Source organism: Meriones unguiculatus, chromosome 20 (genome assembly GCF_030254825.1).
Source record: "Meriones unguiculatus strain TT.TT164.6M chromosome 20, Bangor_MerUng_6.1, whole genome shotgun sequence".
NCBI lineage: Eukaryota > Metazoa > Chordata > Mammalia > Rodentia > Muridae > Meriones > Meriones unguiculatus.
Genome location: NC_083367.1, coordinates 49,534,226 through 49,549,677, shown reverse-complemented (window position 1 = coordinate 49,549,677; position 15,452 = coordinate 49,534,226). Strand labels below are relative to the sequence as shown.

Sequence of the window (15,452 nt, the reverse complement as noted above, 5' to 3'; positions counted from 1 at the left end):
CCTTTTAGCCTGTGAACTATTCATTCTCTACACAGCAGGTCATAGTGGAGACATTTTTATACTTGCATTTCTAGTCTTTGGATGTATTTTTACAAATGAAATATTTAGGAAGATTTTTATCTGCTTATAACTTGGAAATTTTAGTGTGCAATCTAAAGGAAAAAATAAAGACATCATGTTATTAGCATCAGTCCACCTCCCAAATAGGATGTTTTTATTGCCAATTATTTTTATATTCTGGCTCCAATTTATTTTGCACCAGTGCAGGCCTGAGTTGCTGCTGGTTGTATGTAGTTTGTGAATAGAAGCCCATAAGTGTTAATAGACCTTGTAACGTTCACTGTAAGATGAATTATACAGGATGTGGGGAATCTCATTAAGTCTTAAAGTTAATTTAAACTAATTTATCTGTTTCCTCTAAGAAATGTTTATCATAAAATGTATATGTAATTTACCCTTTGGTATAAAATCCAGGAAAGTATGTGCAAGTGGAGTTGCTCCAACTTCTAATTTTCTAATTGTTTTAATGAGATTTATTTGTTTTAGGAAAAGAACAACTTGTTGAAAGCATCCAGTTCTGTCTTACATACTGTCACAGCCTCTTCAAGATGTGCCTGTGTCACCTGTGACCTAGTTGTTTAGTTAGAGTGAAAGGGTGACCTCTGACTCATTGTTGATCTTCTGTTTGGAACGGAGCTCCGGCATTAGGTGGAGTACTGACTGTACTGTGAGGGAGTATTGCAGTATTAAATATGTCTGTGGCTCACCCCTGCCTGAAGATGACAGCATTGACTACCTCCTCAATCATTTGTGTCTGTGAAACACGGGCACCTACCGCCAAGCTGGCTTTAATTACTGTGTGCTGATGTGTGTGGTGGTAACAACTCTAACCATAAAAAGACCAAAGTGAACCCTGACTTCTGTGTGTCTTTAATACAGTGTTTTATCTAGTATTTTAAAATTACCTTGCGTAGTGTTTAGATTACCTCAGTATGTGTTGATTCATGTTGTTTACAAGTCAAAAAGGTTTAAAAATACACTTGAACTCATGTTTGAAAGAAACAAAAAAGGAGTTGCTATTCGAATGGCAGAATGACTGTTTGTTCTTCTGCAGACATGGGCCTAGTATTATCTTTTTGTGCCAGATGTCTTACTGTTAGCTATTGATATTTTGAGGTTTAAAATTACATGATAGAAAATAAAAGATACAGTGTTGACGTTTATGATGGGTTTGGAGATATTTTGTGTGTGGTGTCTTTGACTGAGAAATTAAGTAAATGAATAAAGGGCCCTTTTGGAGCTGTGTGTGCCAATGTGAGGGTGAGATAAAGATTTCAGCATGGTCTGGTAGCAGTGGTAACCATGGAAGTTTTGGGTTTTTTTCGGACTTCTCTTCATCTGGATTGTCCAGTTTTATCAAACTTTTAGAAAAGTGTAAATCAAGACATACCATTTGTGTGGCCAGAAAGAATGGCATGAAACGTTAGAACCCTTAGGGGGGATCATTCTAGAATTTTCTTACCAGGTTTCTCCTAATAATTATAAGGATTTGGAAAGAAGAAACGAGGATACGCCAGTACCAGAAATCAAAAATGTTAGTGTAACTTCATCAACTGTGTTTAGTAGTCATGTACTCTCAAAATAAATTGGTGAAACTGTTAAATGCTATACACTGCCCGGTCCCACAATTAAACTCATTTTCTACTCTATTCCTGGATGATTGGCTTTATTATTTGGTAGTCTATGGCCCCTGCATTATTTATCATTCTTAAGAGTTAAAAACACGTTTAAAGTGTGTGTGTGTGTGTGTGTGTGTGTGTGTGTGTGTGTGTGTGAAGTGCAGGTGCCCTTGGAGGCTAGCCATATTGGTCCCCTTGGAGCTGGAGGTACAGCGGGTTGTGACCCGCCTGACTTGGGTGCTGGCAACTGAACCCCGGTTCTCTGTGAGAGTAGTAATCAGTCTTATCCAATGAGCCTTCTCTCCAGCCCATGGGTTTTATTTTGTTTAATTGAACCTTAGCCATTTTAAGGGAATAACTTTAATAGCTTCACGCTACCCAGATGCTCATATATCAGTGGATAGATTTGCTTTTCTTAGGCTATGAAGAGCTTTTTGTTATACCAGGATTTTGTTTTAAAATGTAGTATTGTATTTCAGGAAATAAGAAAAATAGCTTTAAAAAGAAAAATATAGGGGATGGGGAGCTAACTCAGTGACCGAGAGCCCTGGCTGCTCCTGAAGAGGACCTGGGTTTGGTTTCCTCACCCACGTGGTGGCTTACAACCACCTATAACTCTGGTTTCAGGGCATCCAATACTTTCCTTGGTCCTCTGTGAGTGCCAGGGACAAGTGAGGTACACATGCGAAAGGCAAAACTCATGCACATAAATAAAAATAAGTATTAAAAAAGAAAAATATATAATAAAATATATAATGACTACATGCAAGTAACTGATAATACTTTTATTAACTTTAAAATATAAAAAAACTTCTAAGACAAAAATTATCCATGATCTGGAAAGAACCATTAACGGTTTTTGTTAATTTTTTAAGGATCAGACAGGTGTAATATACACACGTATATGGGGTCTCTATTAGACCAAGTTTGACATTCAGTGTTTTGCTATATAGATAAAAATTATTCAGAGTACTAGAAAGATGAATGGCTCAACACTTGAGCATACACTGACTCCTCTGCCAGGGAACCTGGGATTTGCAGCATTCATATGGTGGCTTATAACCATATTATTTTATTATATACTTCTTTTTTTTTTTTTTTTTTTTTAGACAGGGTTTCTCTGTGTAGCCCTGGCTGTCCTGGAACTCACTCTATAGATCAGGCTGGCCTCATCCCAGAAATCCCTTGCCTCTGTCTGGAACTAAAGGTGTGCACCACCACTTCCTGACCACATTTTTTTTTTTTTAATATTTATATGTCTAAGTGTTTTCCTTGCAGTATGTATATGTACCTTGTTTGTGCCTGGCATCCTCAGAGGACAGAAGAGGGCACTGGCTCCCCTGGAACTGGAGTTATAGATGGCTTGTGAGCCACCATGTGGGCGCTGGGAACCGAACCCACTTCCTCTTCAGGAGCAGCCAGTGCTCTTACCCCTGAGCTCTTTCCAACTTCAGGGGATCGATGCCCTCTGTTGGCCTCTGTAGATACTGGGCACACATGCGGGCAAAACAGCCATCACATAAAGTAAAATGTAAGCAAATTGTCCAGAAATGCCGCTTGAGGAGTACATTTTATTTGAGCAGAGCTGGGTTCGTTTGAAGGAAGGGGAATCCCAGACAAAAGAAACAACATAAAAAGACCAAAGCCAGGTTAAGCACTCCGCAGGTGCTTCATGAGTGAGAAGACTGACCTCAGACTCTTGACAGCTCACTGGGTGGCTGCACTGGAGGGCTGTTGATGTGACCCAGCACGCCTTTATTAGCTCCCTGAGAGTGCTTCCCCAGGTGCTGTGGAAGTTGTATTTTGAGCAGAGGAAATTCAGGGCTGCCAGAAGAGCACATTAACAACAGATGACACACGGGGCTTCCTTTTTTTTTTTTTTTTTTACGTTTTTATTATTTATTACAATTTATTCACTTTGTATCCTGGCTGTAGCCCCCTCCCTCATCTCCTCCCAGCCCACCCTCCCTCTTCTCTCTCCCCCATAGCCCTCCCCTAGTCCATCAAGAGGGGTGGTCCTCCTCCCCTACTATCTATCTGACCCTAACCTAACAGGTCCCATCAGAACTGTCTGGGTCCTCTTTCTCTGTGGCCTATTGAGGCTGCACCCCCAGGGGGAGGTGATCAAAGAGCAGGCAGCAAAGTTCATGCTAGACTGCCCCTGCTCCCTTACTAGGGAACCCCCATAGAGACTGAGCTGCCCATGGGCTACATCTGAGCAGGGTGTCTCAGGCTTCTCCACGAATGGTCTTTGGCTGATTCATCAGTCTCTGCAGGACCCTATTAATCCTCATTCAAAAGGGCAAAGAGGAAGCCTATCTGAAGGGTGAAGCCTCGAGCATTTATGCTTGATACAGTAACTATTGCAAGTTCCTTAGAAATCTTGCTCAAGTACCCTGCCTCACTACGAAACAAAGGTGACAATAACCTGTGAGCCACATCCACAATACTTCCTATGTCTTAGAAGCGCACATTAATAACCCACACTATTTTTAGAAATTATTTCTAAATGAAACCTGTTCCCCATGAAGCTTTTCTTGAGGGAGTATGGGGAATATGACCTAAATCATGCCCGCACGTACAGAATAATGTATCTTAATGCAGTTCATTCACAGTAGGTCTCTGGTATTTAGACAGCAGTGAGAAATTCAGCTACACTATCACATAGTAGGGTGTTGAGAAGTAACAATTTTAAGCTATATATTTCAGACCAGTGACATGGCTCAGAGGATGAAGATACTTGATGCCAAACTTGATGACCTCCATACCCTCTGGTGTCACATGGTGCAAAGACAGAATGGACACAGGTTGTCCTCTGACCTCCACATGTGGGCAGTTGCACTCCCAGCACACAAAATTTATAAAAATTAATTTAAAATATTAAAATGAAATATTGGTTTCACCTAAGTGGGGAATGAGTAGACATGATTAACTTAAAGAGCACGTAATGTATACATGCAACACATCACATAGATAAAAGAACACAACACATAGAAAAAGAGTTTAAAATAATTTTTCAAGCTGGGCACGGTGGTGCACACACCTTTAATCCCAACACCCAGGGAGGCAGAGGCAGGTGGATCACGTTGAGTTCAAGGCCAGCCTGGTCTACAAAGCGAAATCCAGGACAGCCAAGGCTACACACAGAAACCCTATCTCAGAAAACCTTAAAAAAAAAAAAAAAAAAAAAAAAAAAACCTTTCAATTAAAGAAGAAACTGTAGAAAAGGTTATGCATGGTGTCCTATGTCTACAATCCAAGCACTCAGGAAGCTTAGGCAGGAGGATCATGAGTTGGAAGCCCACCTTGGGATGACTAGCAAATCAGGTCTCAAAAGTAAGAGAGAAAAAGAGAAGGAGGGAGGAAGGGAGGAAGAAAGAAATGCTTGAGGTCTGGAGTTGCTCATTCTGACCGGAGGCCACGCTGTACTGCAGCAGGGCCAGCAGAGGGCACACTTCCCCCACTCCGAAGTGAGTCTTCCGATCACCTTGGCTACAGTTTGAACATCTATGTATTTCATATTACTAATAAATCTACCTACCTTCTAATAAACAATTAGAAAATTTCATACTGTTATCTGGAAAGGTTTGCTTCTGGAACCCCAGCAGATGTTCAAGTATCTTGCTTATAAAACGGGGGTAGGGGGGCTGCCGTCCCCCACATAGTCAGCATTAAGATGACTTACAATGCTTAACACAGAGCAAATGCTGTATAAAAAGCTGTTACGCTGTAACTTGGGGTCTGATGAAATCTGGAAAAGCCTTCATGTGTTCAATAAATAATCATTTCTTCCACTTAAAAAAAAAAAAAAAAACTGAGACAGGGTCTTACCATGTATCTCTGTTTGGCCTGGAAACTCACCATGTACACCTGACTGGCCTGAAAATCCAAAGTTCTGCCTGGCCCTAACTCGAAAGTACTGGGATTAAAGGCATGCATCGCCACATCCAGTCCCAAATATTTTTTGGATTGGCTGACTTCCTAGATATGGACCGCCAACGACAAACCAGCCGTTCCGTACGGCAGCCCACGACAGCAAAGCGAGGCAAGCCAGAGTTCATCGAGCTTCACAGCAAATACAGCATGGCCGCCGGAAGACCTGGCTGCCTACTCGGAGGACCCCACTGACGTGGAAATACAGGCATAGCAGACAGCAGGTGGCTCATGCGCCCCACCTGAGGTGTACAGTAGAAATACCTGGAGGTAGGAAGGGCAGGAAGGGCCTCCATGGCTGTGTTAACTGTCAGCATTTGATGAGTAACTGGGGAGCTCCAGGATAGAAGCACTGACTGCTTTTCAGAGGTCCCAGGTTCAATTCCCAACACCTACTCCGTGGCTCACGACTGTCTCTCATTCCAGTCCCAGGGGCTCTGGCTCCCTCTTCTGACCTCTGCAGATGTGTGCATGCTGCCCAGATGTGCAGATATATGTGCAGGCAAAACACCCAGACACATACAAATGAACAAAAGGAAACTACTTAAAGGACAAAGAGGCCTCATCTGAACAGTTTTTATTTCAGCACGCGAATTTTCTGATTACTTTGGTGCCAGACTCTGCAAGGCTCATCAACTGCCTGACTGGGGTGGCAAGGAAGGACAGATGCACAGACGTGTGTAGAGGAGCTGGAGTTTGTAGGCCAAACCCCATGGAGATGGAGATGCAGCCGCAGCAGCAAGCTGGAAGCTCGGCTTGTTTATTTTATGCGTCTGAGTAGAGGAGGGTTTACTGGATTCAGCTGAACAAGGAGGAGGCAATCCGGCTAATCTGCGCAGGAGGTGTCCACAGGGGAACAGTGTTGGGCCGTCGTCATCCAGAGGGGGGCTGTGCGGATGACATTTCTATATACAATGGTCAGTCCTTTGTAAACACTTGGACCATAGAAAGACTTTGCAAGTTTCCACGGGCCTGAAGCGCTGGGGTCCTTGACATGGCTATGTGGGCGTCAACAGCACACATTCATTCGGTAATCTCCTTCTCACACATTGGTAACAGCGCGGACACCGACTGTACATTATGAGCCGAGAGTTGTTCTGATACAGGAGGTGCCCAAAGTCGAGAATGGAGGGATTTATTATTTCACTAAAAATCAACTTGGGACTGGAGGGACGGCTCGGTGGTAAAGGCACTGCTGCTCTGGCAGAGGACCCAGGTTCAGTTCCCTGTACCCCACAGGCCTCACGACCCTCTGTAACTCAGTTCCAGGGGATCCAACGCCCTCTTCTGTCCTGTGTGGGCACCACTCACGCACGCGGTGCACGTACGTGCAGACCAACACTCATGCACAGAAAATAATGAGTGACACCCTGGAGGCGTGATGAAATAAACTGTGGGTTTCTAAGAACAAAAACTCCTCCCTGTTCCAGGGAAGCTGCAAGGGCCCCTGATTTTTTTTTTTTTTTTTTTAAAGAGGCTGCTGAGATACCGGACCTTTCAGAACTAGAGAGAATGCTCAGGAATTGTGACTTTCTGTCCCAGAGGGGACATCCCAAAGGTCTTGGAGTTGTGTCCAGTCCGACTGCTGACACTGCCTTGCAGCATTCTCTTATGCTGGCCAAAGGGAGTCAAGACACCAGACCCTGGGTAACTTACAAAAACAACCCAACATCTCAGGGCTGCTCGGCAGAGTGGCTCCCTTAACATCTGTAGTTGACTGGCCCACCCCCTGCTCCTGGGAATGGAGTAAAGGCCAAGCCCTCAGTGCAAGAGGCGTGAAACAGAAAACACACACTGTTCTGAGTAAAAAAACAAAACAAAACAAAAACATTTTATTTGATCAAATGACAGTGTATGAAATGAGTTTGAACTATAACATTATACACTCAGCATACACTCTCAATGTAAAGTAAACCAATGTAAATGGCACCTGTAGTTTCCTATAATGTGTCTGCATAAAGCGTTCGTGAAATTCTTCATCTTAACATGAGCTTGCAGGTTTAACAGAAAGCCTACAAATGGCACTTGCAATCAATCCGTTTCCTTAAATTATAATATGGACGATATGGCATCACACCTGAGGTGTTCCGAGGGGCTGTGACAATCAAAACCCGGCTGCTGCTGGTGACAGTGTTGTCCTACGCGTAGCACAACGGAAGCATGTGCGTGCTCTAGCTTCCCCTGGAGACTGAGCTGAGTGGGTGAGAACTCCAATCACTAGAGTTGGTGATGGCAAAGGAAACTTGGGGACCGGAGAACGGAAGGAAACAGGCATGGCAGGGTCAAAGGTTTTTGTAGAGCAGCTGTAGACATGACCAGTCAAATGGCCTCAAATGAAAAGAAGCCCCTGGAGTGCCGCCCTGGGCGGGTGTGGGGAGACAAGCGCTGAGCCCTGACGGCAGGGCTGGGTGGCTGAAAGCCACCACCTTCTCCCATGGGACTTTCCTGGAGGACGTGCATTGACCCTGTGTGCTGGCGGCATGGAAGTGTGCAGGCCACACTGGCTTTTCCTAAAGATTTCCCAGCATCCAAGTGCTTCTGTGTTTAGGACCTCAACGGGAGCAGAAAGCAGAAACTGATGGCTCTGAGTTAAAAAATAAACAGCTCCTCCCCCCCCCCAAAAAAAAAAAAATAACAGCAAAATCTTCAGAAGGAAATAGAAGGAGAGCCAGATCCTGAGTCCTCTGGCCCACAGCAAGCAGCAGCGCACAAACGGTGCCTGATGGGTGAAGGGTGCCAGGGTGCCAGGGAGAAACAGCGTTCAGAAAACACTAATAAGGCGACAGCACCCATAGTGACTGATGTAAGAGAGATAAATGTAGCTGCAGGTCTGTATTCTATCTGTGCTATCTGATTTATAAATATAAATGTTCCAAGGGCTTTCAAAACATTCTAAATGACAGATACATCTTGGTATAAATACTGTACTCTAGAGTCATACAACTGACTTGATGCTACATTTAAACATAGAGCAGGGACATAGACAGAATAATTTCCGCAGAGCGTTTTCTGAACCTTGGTCTCAGAGCTCACTGAATGCTAAAATCAAAGAAAGCATCTCCTAGGAGACTGGCACAAACATCCTTCAATCTATTACTCTATGCTTTGTACAAAAATACGCTTGCTCACCTGTGTAAATGAATCTAAAGTTGTCCGTAGATCTGACCCTTGAGACGCTTTTTCTGTTTTCTTCTCTACTCCCTTGCAGTCAAGTCTGCGTGGGAGGGCTATTCAATGGCTTAGGACTCCTGTTCTCCAAGTCTCTTTGTCTTCCTTGGAGATATGTCTTTAAAAATAGTTTCAGGTTTCTGACTCAGACTAAGCGGCTCCCTGAAGATTCCTCACCATGAGATTATGATCTTCGTTATCGGCGACAGTGATACGCACACGTTTCCATGGGAGAGGTAAGCGATTCTAAGCGACCCACTTCCAACGGTGTGCTTTTAAAACAGATTCATTCCCAGCAGGCAAATGCCTCAACTAGATCCAGGCAGGTCAGCAGAGGTGACCTTCTCTAGTATCTGGGGTTGGAAACAGGTGGCCACACATGAAGCGTGGGTACCGTGGAACCCGATATGCCTGCCTTCTCAGGGGTGTCACTGCCAGGGTGACTTTCTAAATTAGCCTCATGTGGTGTGAGCTAAGTAGTTTCATGGAAACGGAGACCCACCCTATCACATCTTTTGTGGGCTAATGGACCAAGTGTCCCCTTGCCTGACAGCTACAGCCTTCAAGCCAAGGCTAAGTCTCCACTTGTGTGCATTTTTCCAAACTTGAGAGACCTGCCCAGTAAATCCACTCAGCCTGTCATTTTGGCTTAGTTCACCCACAAAGAAGATTCACTCAGAACTTATCTTCGCTACTGAATGTGACGGGGGGCTCGCTCAAGTTGGTCTGATTGGAAGACACAAGTGTGACTAACGGGCATGACTAGCAGAGCCAGCCGGTGGCCTCAGCTGAGTGGCCTGTTTGCTACTGCTGGATGAACCAAATGACTTGGGCAAAGCTAAGTACATCACCCATCCCTAAAAACCAGACTAGTAGGAAAGAAAGACCCATACCCATACCCATGCCCTCACAGCAAATACTCAGGTGAAGCCTCTGCCCCATGGCTGTGCTCTTGACCACAGCTCTGAAACCAGCTGGCCCTTAAAAAACTATTGTGTTGTTTTAAGACAGTCTCTCTAGGTAACCCCAAGATAAGAGAAAAAAATATGTGAGCAAAGAGCCACAACTTAGAAAAATAAGTGAAAGGCATTTGTGTTGATAGCTCTAAGATTAATTAAAATAATATTAATACGTCTACTGCAAAAATACATATATCTCAAAATAGAGCAAGGCCTAGTCGTCAGAAGGCCCAGCTCAGTTAAGGAGCTGACAGACGGGACAGGCAGCACACACCCTGTGGCCCTCCCTCACTCCCCATCTTGCAGGTCCGGAGCAAACCACCCAAAAGTCACGGCAGAGTGTGGGACTTGTCTTGCTTATCGGGACAGTCTCCATCGCAGTCACAAGATGCTGATCAAGGCAACTGATGGGCTTTAAGCGGGTCTGGAGACGCCGGAACAAAAACCTCATCGTCGTCTTCTGCGCCCTCCTCTATCGGCTTCATCTTGGCCGAGGCTCGCTGCTGCGGGGACGACACGGCTGTAAAGAAGCACAGAACGCAGACTGCTGAAGGCAGGGCTCGTGCCGGGAACACAGCACCTTGGTGAGAGAGCGGTTCAGTGAGAAACTAGGTCAGGAGTGAGACTGACGGCCCTAAGGACAGACCTGAGCGGATCCCGCCGCATCTCTGCAGCGGTGTGAGCATCATGAAGGTGCAGAATTTCCCAGGAACGCCTCAAGGTCTGAATGCGTGCTCCGTGTTTGCATCCTACAGCTCACCCCACCCAGTCAATACTGGCCTTGGGAAGTCATTCGAACTCCATTTCCCTGAAGAACAAATTTGTTCCCCAACTACAGAATTTAACAGAAAATGACCTAAAAGTACATTTTCTGGTACCACGAGTTCAGCTGCTTCCCAGACTGAAGCAATAGGGTGAGCACAGAGATCAAAGAGGAAAAGTGTCAGGTCCGAGACACACAACCCTGGGGAAAGGGCATCCCAGAGCCTTTGCTATTTGACTAAAGAGCCAAATCCTTCCCTCAGTCCTTCACCCAGAGCTCCTGGTACAGCCACCCTATCGTGAACTCATGCCTGGTGAGGACAGCATTCCACCTAAAATGTAAGACCTTGATTAGATGTATTTCATGCGTGTGAGTTTGTGCATCTGTGCCACAGCATGTGTGTGGAAGTCAGAGGACGACCCGCATGAGTTGGTTCTTTCTCTGCAACACACGGCTCCTCGGGACTGAACTCGGGTGTCAGGAATGGCTGACTTAACTTGGCCCTAAGAGTTAAGTTTTTCTAAAGCAGACTTCCCAGCTGTGTGGCGAACTGTTCACGTAACAACCTGAGTTTCAGTTCCCCTCTTCTCATCACTGCCCTCAAGGTCAATTCACCTTGAAGAGTCTGCACCTGGCTCTCCCTGCCCTACATCTGTGTGTCCCTCTGTGCCCATGCACGGGGTTGTCGGCATTCAGTCAGCTACTCCTGAGCTGTGTTGAGGAAGGGGGCTGAATGACACTCAATTTTTCAGATTCTTGGTGAGGACAAAGGTGTGCAGAGGGACCTTGGATGTGAAGCAGATTGGCCAAGCTGACACTACACACGGTCACTGCTGATGAAAGGCAGACAGCAAGACTGCCCAGCACTGGGAATGATGGCAGCTATGGAGGCGGAGCAGGCTGCTCCTGAGAGGGGGGCAGGACGGCTGAGGGCCAGACACCGGAGAAGCTCAGGAAATCGGGTCCTTGCTGTGCTGCCCCCTCGAGGTGGGACTGGGTAGGATGTGTCACTTCCTTGTGCCTGTCTCTGAAGTAGAACTCCTAAGGATAGCACTTCCCTGGCAAGGTCTGAGGCATATGCAATTTCCAAGTTCTTAGAACAGTAGGGGAAATAGAATGATCGCCTTGATACTGTTTGTGAGAACAGTAATCAAGACAGCCCCTTGAGGTCAGTGCTATAGGGTGAAAACAATTATCAAAATCCATCACCGCCTCACCGGAAACGGGGTTTTGTGATCAAACAGCAGCTTGTGCTTCTATCAATTGCCTTGAGAATAGCCAAGACAGTCTTTCCTGGGGCCTCCATCACAGCCTCTGGTTGCAATTGAGTCTCATAAAATATTAACTCAGGTTGAGGATCTGCATTCTCAAAACCCTGAGGAGAGCATGTGCAAGAGCATTAAACCCAATCAAGAGCACACAGCATTCCGTCATGGCTGGATAAGCGCGTGACAGACACACTCAGTTCGTTTTGACGGAAGTGGGGCTCCTTGGTCTGCAGTTTTCAAGCCCATTTATCAAAACGGGGTGATAGTCTATGGTCTGTGACACTGTATTAGAGCCCAAATGGGATGAATCTCTCAACTATTTAACCTAATTTCTTGTTATCTTTTCAGAAGGAAGAAAAAAAAAACCTAACGTCCAGTGTGCCGATACAGCTGGCAATGGTCAAGGACATTTCAGCTCTTCTGGGGAAGAGTTTCATCCTGTTCCCATATCTTCCCGGGAAAAACAGTGGTAGCATTTACTATGTGATGTTAAGAGGGTAAGGAAGAGGCATCTACAACTTTTAGGCGAGACTCAGGGTTCTCAGGTGGGCCCAATGGAGGCCTAACCTCCTACAAACTCACTGCCTTCCAAACGCACCCTAGCCTTTCCCACTCCTCTCTCCTTGCTTTTCTATCTGTCATAGCCCCTCCTTACCCGCCAAATTTCTACCCGTTCTTTGTACACAAATCCTCATTATGATCCTCCATAATTCCTACCTTCTTCATCTCTATTCTGCATCACTCTATGGGGTAATGTGTGCCTCTCCCCTACCAGAGAACAAGCTTCTTGAGGGTTGCACTCACCTCTCTCCTTATGCACCTTATGCACACAATCAGGACATGACTTCACCATTATTTAAATGTGTGGTGATTAAGAAAAAAAAAAATCCCTCCCATCAAGCACTCCACAGAAACCGGCAGAAGCAGGTCAGGCAGTGGGAAGCATGCATGGTCATCACCTTGAATCCCTGAATCCCAGTCAAGCCCAACCCCAGTGGTCCGGTACCACCAGCCTCCCTTCATTAGGTAAGTACGGTGCTGGTGAAGTCTCTCTAGGGCAAAGGGATTCTAGCTCATGCCTCATCATACATGGATCGCAACTCTGAAAACATTTCTTACGTCTCTGGTCTTGACATGTGTGTGAAGCCTGGCCCATGCTGGGGACAGGAAATAGGCTGAACTTTTGTGGCTGGTGCTTAGGACCTCTCCCTCACTTCTAGGTACACTTCAGACCCTGCCCTCGATACGAGGTCAGCCCGGAAGACAGCTCAGCCACCCACCCCACCCACCAGGAGAACTAAATGAGGAGGTCCGGTCTGACTTATCTATTCCCTGGTGCTCAGAGTGCTCTTCAGAGCACCACAACATCACCGCGCTGGTGTTTCTCCTTTATCCCCACAGACAAAAGACAACCTGAGAAAGACAGAGGGACTCCATCCTCACCAGGGAGGGACTTTGAACCGACATTCTAGAAGAGCAAACCAGGTGCCCTGTCAGCCTGGCAGGGTTCACTGTGTGCACAAAACACTGAGAATAACTGGTGGGCTCCTCTGAGTTTTGTGGCAGAGTCTGGGAGCATCCCACAGCTCAGTCCTTCAGCAATGCTGTCTCCTTCCACGTGTCTCTGCCACGGCACACAATCATGGCAGAGGAATGAGCAGATTACTGCCACTAGCAACTGCCCAGTGCCTCCCAGCTGCCCCAGCTCCTGGCTAGGAATCAAAGCTCCGCACTCTTGGCAACCGTCTCAGCCCAGGAATCCCCTTTGCTGAGGCACAAAGGGGAAGTCACAGTTGGCAGTTTAACAGGGTCACCTAGCCTGGCCTAAGAAACTCCCACTGTCAACACTTCCAAGAGTGGGGAGGTCACCTGGTCCCTTCGTTAACTCACAGACCCACTGGGAGACCTCCAGGTTAGGGGAAGACTCAATGCCCATTATCATACTGCTGTAAATTATTTCCTTGCCCAGTAAGTCTAAAACCACTGTAGAGTATAAGAAAAAAAAAATGTATCATAACCTATCACACTCCAAGGAAACTTCATTACATTGCAGAGGTTGAGCTGTAATACCTACCAGCTTGCCCAGTTCTGCATTAATTTTACACACTGAAGCATCCCCAGGCATTTGCCTGGAAGACCCGCATGCCTCACGCTTTTGAAAGCCTCAGAGGCTGAGGGAGAAATGGGGCTTATCTTTGCTCAAGCGCCTTTTCCTATTATCTCCACCCTTCAGAGATGTTACTTGGAGCATCTCTGTGATGCTTTTCTATTCCAAACTGGGGGGAGGGCAAATGATTCTTCTTATAGCCATAAAATTTCTAGAAAACTGATTCTTGCATTTTTTTTAAAATTTAAACTACATTCATATTTGGGAGACAGAAGAGGTTAACTTTGAATTTTTGTCAGGAAGAGATCATTGTAATTAGTATATATATATATATATATATATTACTATTAGCTAAAATTACCTTCTAATTTGCTGGACTATGTCTATTAGTTAGCAGTTTATTATAAAAATATATGAAATAAATAATCTCCAACTGAACTGACCCCAGGCAGGGTATAAAACTGTCAAAGAGTTTCACGAAAAGTTACCTTCATATGGCAAAGGATCTCTGTCAGCAGAATTCATACCCTTTCCCATAAGCACCCAGTTCATGGAAAGGGCACAGGCAGAGGGGCATGACTGGACCCCAGGTTCACAGATGCTCAAGAGAGAGGGGAGAACTGGGTTGGACTCAAGCACAGCGGGAAACTACAGCGAATGTGGAGGAAGGCCTGAGGCTCAGGCACATCCCGCCCCAGGAGTGGCCATCTCCACTTCTAGCAGACTGCAGAGAGTGAGGGCAGCGTCTCTCACCAAAGCTGTTCAGACTGTGGCTGCTGCCTGTCTGTGAGCATCAGAGCACAGTGTGAGTTCCGAATGGCTCCTTTCAGGTCCTTGTCTGTTCTGCAAATAAAGCCTGTGGGCATAGGCAGGGTCCTCCACACACCCTTTTCTGTCTTCCTAAAGCCTTGGGTTAGAACCACAGGGGTCGTTTAAGGCGTGGACCAGGGGGTCAGGTGTGGCAGTCAAAGCTGAGGGCATGTCGGAGGCAGAAGTCAGCAAGGGAAATTCCAGCTGTCAGAACTCTGTGCCTATTAGGCTCATTTCTATTTCAGTGTGCTTATTACACCAGGGCCCGAGGGCCTCTCCTAGGACAAGAATAAACAGATGATTAGCTATTCTTAGAGCCAGAGTGAAGGTCATGCCTGCTGCCGGGGAAGAGGAAGCCGCCTCAGGTCAGAGCTGCACGGGTGTGCTCTGCTAGTGTGTCAGCGCACTTCCCTCGGCTAGAGAGGCAGTCTTTTAAGGCGTGACACTTTCGTCATCCGTCTGACAAGGCTCTCCTAGGTGGTTCCCTCTACCCTGTTGACTCTCAGACATTTTCTTCATGGTTTCCCAAGTGTTATTATGTTCAACCATCTGGCCAACTGCTTTAGCAAGTAAAGTAATTTTTAAAAACTTTACAAGGGTTAGGATTTTAATTAGATTATACAACTTTTGAAAAATGGTGGTGAGGAATGACTTAAAGGCTTTTTTGTGAGAAAAAAAATTATCATTCATTTCTGGTCTGTTTCTTTGTCGGCACAGCTTCCCTTTCTCCTCCCCCCATTTCCCCTACCTTTTCTGTTCCCCCTT

At 45.8% G+C, this 15,452-nt stretch overlaps 1 protein-coding gene across 2 annotated transcripts in view; it reads right to left on the bottom strand.

Annotated features, from left to right (window-relative positions):
- Bves (blood vessel epicardial substance) overlaps positions 1–15,452 on the bottom strand; it is a 44,840-nt gene that overhangs the window by 6,426 nt on the left and 22,962 nt on the right. The window contains exon 8 of one of the 2 annotated variants that reach the window (XM_060373200.1): positions 8,742–10,259. In XM_060373200.1, coding sequence (XP_060229183.1) covers positions 10,135–10,259 — 125 coding nt within the window. In that variant the 3' untranslated portion in view covers positions 8,742–10,134. Of the gene's footprint in view, positions 1–7,091; positions 10,260–15,452 lie in introns of those variants that run through there. The other variant, XM_021648454.2, reaches the window with a different exon arrangement.